This window comes from Belonocnema kinseyi, chromosome 2 (genome assembly GCF_010883055.1).
Source record: "Belonocnema kinseyi isolate 2016_QV_RU_SX_M_011 chromosome 2, B_treatae_v1, whole genome shotgun sequence".
Taxonomy (NCBI): Eukaryota; Metazoa; Arthropoda; class Insecta; order Hymenoptera; family Cynipidae; genus Belonocnema; species Belonocnema kinseyi.
The window spans coordinates 158,802,843-158,813,871 of record NC_046658.1 but is presented as its reverse complement, the minus strand read 5'-3'; the positions used below and the strand labels follow the sequence as shown (position 1 = coordinate 158,813,871).

The 11,029-nt window shown below is 26.5% G+C and overlaps 1 protein-coding gene across 3 annotated transcripts in view; it reads right to left on the bottom strand.

Annotated features, from left to right (window-relative positions):
* LOC117167611 (sphingomyelin phosphodiesterase) overlaps positions 1-11,029 on the bottom strand; it is a 100,184-nt gene that overhangs the window by 23,987 nt on the left and 65,168 nt on the right. For all 3 annotated transcript variants that reach the window (XM_033352671.1, XM_033352673.1, XM_033352672.1), the window contains exon 4: positions 2,343-2,639. In XM_033352671.1, coding sequence (XP_033208562.1) covers positions 2,343-2,639 — 297 coding nt within the window. The remainder of the gene's footprint in view (positions 1-2,342; positions 2,640-11,029) is intronic.

Below are 11,029 nucleotides of genomic sequence, written 5' to 3'. Positions count from 1 at the left end.
CCTTGGAGGAGATTATGTTGAGAAATAAAAAAAAAAAATTCTTAAAAACGTTGTTTTTCTTGGTCAGGCCGGAAACTTATCAATCCACCCTCGTATATAATTTCATAGAAATATCTGACATTTTGAAGAATAGGATTTGCTAAATTTTTATCCGTATAAGATTTCAACAAGAAGTTCTTGGCAAAAAAGTATAAGATTTCTGTATAAATAGAACGTGATCAAAATTTCGAAACATAGAATTTAGAAAAAGTCTTGTGCCGATAAGATTTGTTATAGTTTGAATGAGAAACTTCTTATAGAAATTTAATCCAGCCGTATCAAACATGTTATCCTAAATTACTGTCCATTTTAATATGCTTCTTTCAATAGAAATTAAATCAATTTATAATATTCCACATTCTGGTTCATGAACCAGTATTTTAGAGAATTTTTTATAAAAGGAAATTAAATCAAAGCTGTAAAATGTGGTTGAGAAATCTTATACTTTTTTAAAACATTTTCTCATTGAAACCCTATTCAGTTTTCATCCCACGAAAATTGTATTAAGTCCTATGTTCCAGAATCTTGAAATTTGTTTTCTAAATCATTCTTTTGAGAAATCTTATACTTTTCTATCAAAATTTTCCAATGGGAACTCTATCCAATTTTATCCCCACCAAAGTTGTGTCTAATTATATGTTTCTAAATATCGAAAAGTTCTATCGCATTCTATCAATTGTGAAATCTTATTCGTTTTATTTAAGAATATTTCTCGACAGGAAATATTTGCCAGCCAAGATTCTGATATATAGAATTTTATACACTCCTAAAGTGAATAAGATTTGATAGAATTATAATGAGAAACTCTTGATGGAATAATATGAGATTTCTATATGGCTAGAATTTGATCAAAATTTTTGAAATTGTGGAGTATAGGATATAAAGCTAGGATAATATTTGATTAAGGTTTAATGAGAATTTCTTGGTGTGAAAGTATAAAATTTCTCGAAGAAATAAATTAGATAGAAATATCTAAAATTTGGAAGATTCTGATAATATTTAATAGAACTTAATACATTTTAAATGAATAGAATTTTATAGAAAGGTCTATTAGGATAAGTTTTGTATCGAACTAATTTAGAAATAATCCTTTGAAATAAAATTAATTTTATTTCCTAACGTTTACTAGAAATTTGTTGAAATCTCTGACAATATACTGAAACATTTGGAAATTGTAAAAATCTTTAAAAATGAGTAGAAATCATTTTAAATCCCTTTAAGACAAATTAAATTAATTTATTTCTTTAAAGTGCTATACAAAAAACTGTTAAAATACCTATAGTCTCTGAAATCCTTTCAAAATTTATAATCCTTGGAGAGTTTAGAAATTTATTGAAATGTTTTATATCCTACAAAACTCCTGGAAATATCCTAAGACTTACTGAAAATCCATTTGATTTAATTTATTTTCCAAATTTCTTTAGGGATTCCCAAAAATATTTGGAAATCCTTCAAAATTCTTTAAAATTCCTTAAAGTTTCTGAAAGCTCTTGAAGTTCTTTGGAATCTTTCAAAATAACATTAAATGTTGAAAATTTTATTTTTCGAGTAAATTTCAAAACTGAAAATAAAACCAATAATTTAATGACCAAATTTGGACAACGAACACAAAATTTTCTTTCTGAAATTTTAAAAAAGATGAAAAATTTGTCCCAAAAAAGAAGAACAGAAAATTTTTCTGTTTTGGACAACAATAAAAAAGTGGAAAGAGAACTGAGAAGTCAACTAACCAATTCCTGTTACTTCTCTTTTTTATTTCTTTCGTCTTTTTTTATTTGTTACTATTATGGAATTATAATAAAAAACATTTGTAAAAAATAATCACCAATGTTTCGCTACTCATACAAAAATAATGATAATAAGAAAAATAAAACAAAAAAATAATTATTATTATTTATTAATTTATTTATATTTTTTTCCTTGATAAGGGTGCTGTATGAGTGCCGAAACGTTGGTGATTATTTCTTACAAATATTTTTTTATTGTAATTTGATAATAAAAAAATGAAAAAGACGAAAGAAATAAAACAAGGGAAGGAGAGGAATTTGTTTGGTTGTATTCATCATTCCTCTTTTTTATTTTAATCCAAGAAAGAAACTTTTTCGTTTCTTCTTTTTTAGGAAAAAATTGTCATTGGATTCTTGGTTTTATTTGCAAGCATTCTGCACATTAATTTTATTATTGGACGTTAAATAGGATTTTAAATTGGATTTTATTTTGATTTAATTTTAACTTTAGAAGAGTTTTAAAAAGTTCTTCGTAAAATAAACAGATGGCAATTGGAGTTGAAACTGGAACCTTACCCCAAAAAGAAGAGTGACTCCTTGGCAGACCCTAGAACTCTGAATTTTGAGGGAGACACAAAACTGGTAAATACTGCTCATGATTTCTTCTTCACTTTTTCCAGACTTAATGTAATGTTGTAAAAGCCCTGCACCAACTTTACATGCTGTACAAGAAACCTTGGACATGACCGAGGTTTCAACCTCTACCATGACCTGCCTTAAGTCTAGGAGCTTCATAGCCTTGTCCACAAATAAGGAGAGGTGTCCTCCTTGTTGCATATTCTCCATACCCCAAAGCATTCGCGAATAATTCATCTGGAAAATAAAAGGAGAATTTTTCAAATCATATTTATATTTGAAAAAGAATTAGAATAGCACAAATGAATCATTTTTAGTATTTCTGATGGAGGACAATTCAATGATTAAACAGAGCATGGCGCAATTTGTGATTAATAAGTAACTCGAAATTAGCTCGAAACTATTGTTGTCGGGAAACCTGTTTTCAGGATTGGATGAGGCTTTCAATTTTTTTCAAGTTTGAGAAAAATGTCTGAAAACTTTTGGGTCAAAAGAAATGTAAGGTTATCTATGGTCCAAGTAGTGAAAGTTAGATAAAATAAACTTTTTAATTCACAATCTCATGAAAATAATTACATTTTTCCACATCCATATAAAAAAATCCTATTTTTAAAGAAGCTTATCGGATTTAAATTAACTTATAAAGTAGGCGGCAAATTTTTAAGGTAGAGGAGGGCTGGACAGAAAACTTAACACTAGGAGGTGATTTTCTGAGCTGGGAAGAACTGAACAAGGTAATTTTATACTTATTCGCGATTTTTTAGATCTGGGGGGAACTGGAAAAGGGGACTTTATACTAAGTCGTTGTTTTTGGATCTGAAGAGATCTAGACAACGGGATTTTATAATGAGCTGTTATTTTTGGATCTCTCGAGAACTGAAAAAGGGGATTTTATACTGACTCATTATTTTTGGCTCTGGTGAGAGCTGGACAAGAATATTTTGCACTTAGGTTTGATATTCTGGGCTAGTGAGTACAGGTCAAGGTGATTTTGAACATGGTGGTGAAGGGCATTTTAAACTCAGGGGTGAATTTTGGGGTTAGGGAGAGCTGGACAGAAACACTTGATACTAAAAGGATATTTCATGGGCTGGTAAGGGCTGAACAAGGGGATTTTATACTTGGTTGCGATTTTTGACTCTGGTGAGAGCTAGACAGGAAGATTTGACACTTTGGGATGATATCCTGGGTTAGTGAGAACAGGTGAAGGTGATTTTGAACATGGGGGTGATCTTTGTTGCTAAAAAGAGCTGGGCAAGGAGATTTTACACTTAGAGAGGATTTGTGGGCTAAAAGAGCTGGACAAGGAAATTTTATAATCAGGGGTGAATGTTGGGTTTGGGGTGAGCTGGACAGAAACGCTTGACACTAAGAGGTGATTTCATGGGCTGGTAAGGACTGAACAAGGGGATTTTATACTTAGTCGTGATGTTTCGATCTGGTGAGAGCTGGTCAGAAATATTTGACACTAGAGGTGATATTTAGGGCTGGTGAGAGCAGGTCAAGGTGGTTTTAAACACAGGGCTGATTGTCAGGGTTAAAGAGAGCTGAACAAGTAGATTTTACACTTAGAGGTGATTTTATGGGATTGGGAGACCTGGTCAAGAAAATTTTAAACTAGGAGGTAATTTTTGGGGTCAAAGGGAGTTGACAAATAAATTTTTCCATTTTGAATGATTTTTGGAGATAGAAAGAGCTGACTAGGAATGATTTTTGGGACTGAGAAAAGCTGGACAAAAAGACTTGAAACTTATAGATGACTTTCTGGGCTTGTGAAAGCTGTACAAAGGGATTTTACAAATGAGGGTAATTTTAGAGGCTGGAATGTGCTAAACAGGGTTTTTTTTAGATATAGGTATATTCGGATAGGGAGATTTGACAGTCAGGGATGTTATTCTAGACTGGGAAAAGCTGGACAAGGAGTTTTGACACTTCGGGGTGATTCTAGGGGTTGGTGAGAGCTGCAAAAGAGGTTTTTAATCGCAAGGGTGTTCGTTGGGGCTGTTTAGAGCTGTAAGAGGGGATTTTACAATTGGGAATTATTTTCTGGGTTGGGAAGAGCTTTTGGTTGATTTCATGGGCTGAAGAAACATTGGAAAATTGATTTTAAGCTTAATGTTGACTTATAGGGCTTAAGTTCTTTCCAAGAACAAGGCTTTTTTACACTTAGGAGTTATTTTTCCAGCTGAGGAGAGCTGTATAAGGGAATTTTATACTAAGAGGGAATTTCGGGTTTAAAGAAAGCTGGACAAAGGGATGTTAAACCTAATGGAGATTTTTGAAGCTGTGGAGAGCTGTACAGGGAGATTTTGCAGTTAAGGGTGATTTTTGGGGCTGCAAAGAGTTACACAGGGATAATTTTTGGGGCAGGGTAGAACTGAACAGGGGGTTTCAAAATCAGTGTTAATTTAGGGGTCTGAAAAGAGTTAAGCGGGGTTGAATTTTTGGGCCTGGGTACCTAAGCAGGGCGGAAAATTTTAGGATTCGCTTATAATTTTTTGTGACCAACGAGACTTTTTTAATTTTATGCCGATAGCTGAAAAAACACGAACAAATTAGAAATTATGATTTTTCAATATGTTTGCATAAGAGCAATTTGTCTTTTGTATACAATTTAATTATTTTGTTAAAAATTCAATTTTTCTGTTTGCTGAAAATTTATCCGTTTCAGTTGAAAAATCATATATTTTGTTGAAAATTCGTAATTTTTGGTGAAAAATTTATCTTTCCGTTTGAAACTTTAACTATTTAGTTAAAAATCCATTTTTTTGGTTAAAGATAATTCAATTTAAATAAAATTAATTTCCTTGGTTGAAAATTTAACTTATTTGGCGAAAATTCGCTCTTTTATACCAATTAGGTCTAGCACTTTTTAGTTTTTGAACATTTTTTTTCGAACCAAAAATTTAATTATACTAATTTTGATTAAAAATGTATCTTTTTCGGTTAAAAATTCAGTTTAAAAAAGTTAAAAGTTCGGTTAAATTCTGTTTTAAAAAGTTGTTAAAAATCTATCATTTTTCGTAGAAAATTTTATTTCAAATTAATTTTTATAGTTGAAGATTCAACTAATCTATTGAAAATTGGCTTTTTTAGTTGATAATTGTTTCTTAGCTCAAAATGTGATTATTCCATTTTTGCTACAAAATTCACCATTATTTGTTCAAAATCCATGTATTTAATTGAAAACTCGTGTTTCTTGGTTAAAAATTCAATTATTTTGGTAGATAATTCGTATTATTTTGTTCAAATTTTCATATTCTGGATGATATTTTTGATCTTTATGAACTGACTAAAACAATATTTTTAAGTTAAAATTAAATTTTTTTTACAGTTCATTTTTTTCAAAGAAGATTCATCACTTTGGTCGAAAATTTTACTATTCGATTAAAAATTCATTTTTTCATTGAAAATTAACCTTTTCCATTTTTAATTCAAAATTTAACTTTTTTGGCTTAAAAATTCAACATGTTTATAAGATTTTTTTTTTATTCAAGTACTACTTTTTATTTTTAAACAGTAAATTTTCAACAACAGCAAAAAATTTCTGGAAATAACAACTATCACACTTTTCTTAGGAAATTTATTCTTCTATATTAAAAATCCATCGCTTTGGTTGAAAAACCACAATTCACCATTTTTCAATCAAAATTGATTTTGTTTTTAATGGAACATTTTGGATGAGAATCTTTTTGGTTTGAAATTTGGATTGTTTTGGTTAAGGATTCAACTCAATTTAATTCAACTGATTTTGATTAGAAAAAAGTTTTTAGTTGGAAATAACTATTACACTTTTCATTGAGAATTTATTTTGCTTTATAGGAAATTCATCACTTTGGTTAAAAATTCAACTATTTTTATGAAAATTTATATTTTCTTAGTTAAAAATGTATTTTTTCTCTAATTAAAAATTTACTTTTTTTATTCTAGATATATCTTTTTGGCTTAAAAATCCAACATTTTGACAGAGATTTTTTTCTTTATTCACTGAAAATGTTGTCTTAATTGAAACTTTACCTCTTTTTTTAATTTTCCTTTTTTTTGTTTTATAATTAGTTTTTTGTTTGAAGATTCAACTTATTTGCATAAAATTCGTATTACTTAGTTTGATTCCTCTGGTTTTGATTTTTAAAAAATTGATTTTTTGTGGAAATAACTATTACACATTTTGTTGAGAATTAGTTTTTTTACATAAGATTAATTATAATTCACTTCTGTTGATAATTTTACTGTTCAGATAAAAAATCATTTCTATAGTTTAAAATTAATTTTTTTTCGAAAATTTTATTCTTCAATTTTTTATTCAAAATTTATCATCTTCAGTTGAAAATTCAACTATTTGATTGAAAATTATAAGTCTTACACAATTTTTAGATAAACACTTACAAAATTATGTATAACTGTTATCTCTACACAAAAAAAAACTGCGGGTATGAAACGCTGCAGGTAATCCTTCATCAGAGTTCCTGCAACATTTCGTAACCTCAGTCTTTTCTGCGTAAAAGTGTTTAAAATATTTTATTTATGGAAAGAAAAAAACATTTGTTTTTTATTAAAATTACTGATCGTCTAGAGATAACGTTTTTTTTTTTAACCCAACAAAAAATTTATAACGGCCAAAGGAAAAGAAAAATTAAGGGAAAATTCAGAAAAAGTCCGGGGCCAACTGAAATATTGGCCAAAGAAGTGGGCCAGTGGTGGGGGTGTGACAATGGGACATTTAAACGTCCTGAAATTCTAGATACGACATTGTGGTAAGGTCCTAAAAAAAATAAAAGTGAATATTAAAAATATTTTTTAAAAAGATAAATTTGACTTTTCTTTAAAATAAAAAGTGATGCACTATGTTAGTCGATGCATCGCTGCAATTATAATGCGTTCGTGACGTTGGCTCAGTGAAAGGATTTTGGTACCAAAAGTGAAAGTGAACATTATTAGTCGAATTAAAAGAAAGAGGAATTATATGCTGAGATAGAAGGATTTCAAGGACGTTAGATTTGATAGAAAAAGTATAAATGATTCTCATTTCCTGTTGGATTTAATATGCAAAAAATCAGTTTACATAACACTGTTATCCTGTAGGCTTTCACACAATTTCCTCTGAACTTTTTGCCCAAAATTGATATTTCCTAATTACTCTAAAATGGTTTTAATTTGTAAACTGCATTTTTACCATTTTTCAGCAGATACTGAATTATTAATGATAATAATAATAATAAACTTCAAAATATTTCATTCACTTTGTCCACATTGAACTTGCTATTATTCCGCTCACGTATCGCGTGATTTTGTCTACTTGATTTCTTTTTTTCCATTAACCATTTCCAAACATTAACATAAAATTCTGTTTTCTCGTGAAATTGCTTTAATTGAATGAAAATTTTTAAAGTTAAATTTAATTATCAAATTATTATCATTTTAAATTAGATACAATTTTGGGGAATTTCCCTAAGCAAAGAAACTACACTCAGAAATGTTTGATTTAAATAAATTTTTTTTTATTTAAATAAAATTGGTTTGAGTTAAGCACGGGCGTATTTTAATAAAATAAATTTTACTTGAACAAAAAACAAATATATTTGTTTAAATCAACAAACGAACTTAATTTTAACAATTCTAGTCACTAATTCAAAGTAACTTGAAGTTCTAGCAGGGACAAATTTATCATATAAATTACTATTGTATTTTCAATATTAAAATAGTTTTCCTCGTATAATGAGATAACATTTTTTAAATTTATAAATTGGTATTTTTTATTTTTGTCCGTAAGGAAAGGAAATTTTTTTATTTTCTTTTTTAGGAGAAAAGAGTTTTAATTACAAACCTTCCTTTATCAGGAAGCAATCAATAGACACAAACTATTTTTCTTGTGTCCAGTAAATAATAATTAATTTAATATTTTTAAAATAATTTTTTATTATTACACATCTTAAAAATTAGAGAGTTTTTAATTGTAAATCTCCAAAATTAAACTATTTCAAAAAAGGTCAAAACTAAATAAATATAATTCTTGAAAATTGAATAACTGGTAGATCTATAGATATCCAAAATTCAAATGTTTTTCGCTGAACTCTTCAAAATTGTTGAAAATAAGTTTCGAATTTTTAAATTCATATTAAAAAATGCTGCAATTTCGATGATTTAGGTACATTCTAATATTGAGAATGAAACACATGAATTTTGTAAATTTACAATTTTAAATCATTCAAATTTTATGTTTTGCAATTTAAAATTTTGTAATTTTGATGAATTAAATTAAACATCTCTCTAAAACTGAAAGATTTATAATTCCAAATTTTACTTTTGATCTTAAAAAACATCAAAATGTAAGCATCTTTACTTTCAATCTTAAATCCTTTCAATTGAAAAATTCCAAATAAAGAATCTGCAATTTCCTCATTTTTTATTAAATATTTAAGACTCTTGAATTGAAAATAGTGAAAATTAAAGAATTTTCATTTGTTAATCTTCGTCATTGAACTATAAAAATATGTTCAAAGTTACATAACATTCAAATATGAATGGAAATTATAGTTTTCAATTTTGAACAATCACAAATGAAAATTATGCAAGTTTTTAATTTTGAAATTCAAAATTCCATAATTTCAAGGATTTGCATTAAATTTTTTTTTATTTGGATGATTGATAATGTATTCATCTTAAAAATTAAAGAGTTTTTAATTGCAGATCTATAAGATCCAACATTATTTTTAAAAACGTCAAAATTACATTCCGTCAAATTATAAATCTGGGAAATTGAATAACTGGCAATTCTATAGATATCTAAAATTCAAGAGTTTTTTACGGTAACTCTTTAAAATTTCTGAAAATTTAATTTTGAATGTTTAATATTTAATTTTCGAATTTTTAAATTTACAATTGAAAATTCTGCAGTTTTGATGATTTAGATATATTTTAATCTTGAGAATGAAAGACTTAAATTCTTTAAATTTACAATTAGAAATTATTCAAACTTTATGTTTTACAATAAAAAAATTATTTAATTTTGGCGAATTAAATTAAAAGTGTCTACAAATTGGAAGATTTATAATTGAAACTTTTACTTTTGTTATGAAAAAACATCGAATTTTAAGATTTTCTATTTATACATTTTTGAAACTTAAAAGTTCATAATATCAAAAATTGACAATAAATGTAAGAACTTTTTATATTTTAATTTTTAAAATAAAAAAGTTGTAATTTTGATATTGTACATTTGGAATTTTTTTAATTTGGAACGTTAGGAGTTGAAAATTTTACTTTTCATCTTAAAAACCATCAGAGAGTAATAATTATTATTTAGACTTTTTTATAAATCAAGGTTTTTCAATTATAAATTTTAAAATTCAAAATATTTAAAAAAACATTATAAATTAAATAATTTTTCATTATTGATAAAATTAAATAAAAAGAAATAAATTTCAATCTTAAATCCTTAACATTGAAAAATTCCAAAGAAAATATTTAACAATTTAATATTTTCAAAATTTAAGAATTTTTAATTGCAACTTTCAAAATTGGAATACGTCAAATTGTAATCCTTCAAAATTCTAGTTTTAAATTTTGAAAATTCACAAATAAAAATTATGCAAGTTTTAAAGTTTACAATTCAAAATTCTATAATTTTAAAAATTTGCATTTCAATTTTTTAATTTTGATGATTCCTAATGTCTACATTTTTTAAATTAAGAAGTTTTTAATTAAAGATCTATAAAATCCAGTACTATTTCAAAAAAATTTTTAATTACATTCCGTCAAAATATAAACCTGAAAAATTGAATCGATTCAAAATTCGAGATTTTTGAATTGTAAATGTTAAAAGTTGAATCAGTTTTAATTTTTACACTTTACAAATAAAATGTATGCAAGTTCAAAGTTTAAGAATGTTTATTTATGCATTTTTGAAATTGAAAGCTTTCTAATACAAAAAATTAACAATTAAAATCTCGAAAAGTCTTATGTTTCAAGTTTTAAACTCTTTAACATTTTTAAACTTTAAATTGTAATTCTTTAATATTCTACACTATTATATTTTTTTAAATTTCAAATTAAAAATTATGCAAGTTTTAAGTTTTACAATTAAAAATTCTATAATTTAAAGGATTTGCATATCAGATTTCTTTAACTTAGAAGATTTAGAATTGAAAACTCTTGACTTTTTATATCCAAATCATCCAATTCATCAATTATAAATCTTTAAAATGTTATGAATTTGTGCTATAAACGTTCCAAATTAAACAAGTTGTCTAAGTTTAAATTGCATTAAATGAAAGTTGTCTAATTTTAAATTATATTAAATGAAAACAAATTAATTTGTTAAGGATTTCAATCGAGATTTTAATTTTTATTTTTATTAATTTTAATTCATCTTCTTGCAATTTAGATAGAAATATCTAAACATTTTTTTGAAAAAACTGACGGATTTTTTAATTATATTTTTTAATGACTTTTTGTGAAGCTCCTCACAGGGATATTTGCTAGAGAGATTGATCAGATAACTGGGTAAGTGCAGTGGTGAGTAACGTACGTGTTATTTACATAAACAACACGAGAATTCTAGATTTCTCTAAAAAAATATATACCAAATTAAACAAGTTTTTAAAGTTTAAATTGCATTAAATGAAAGT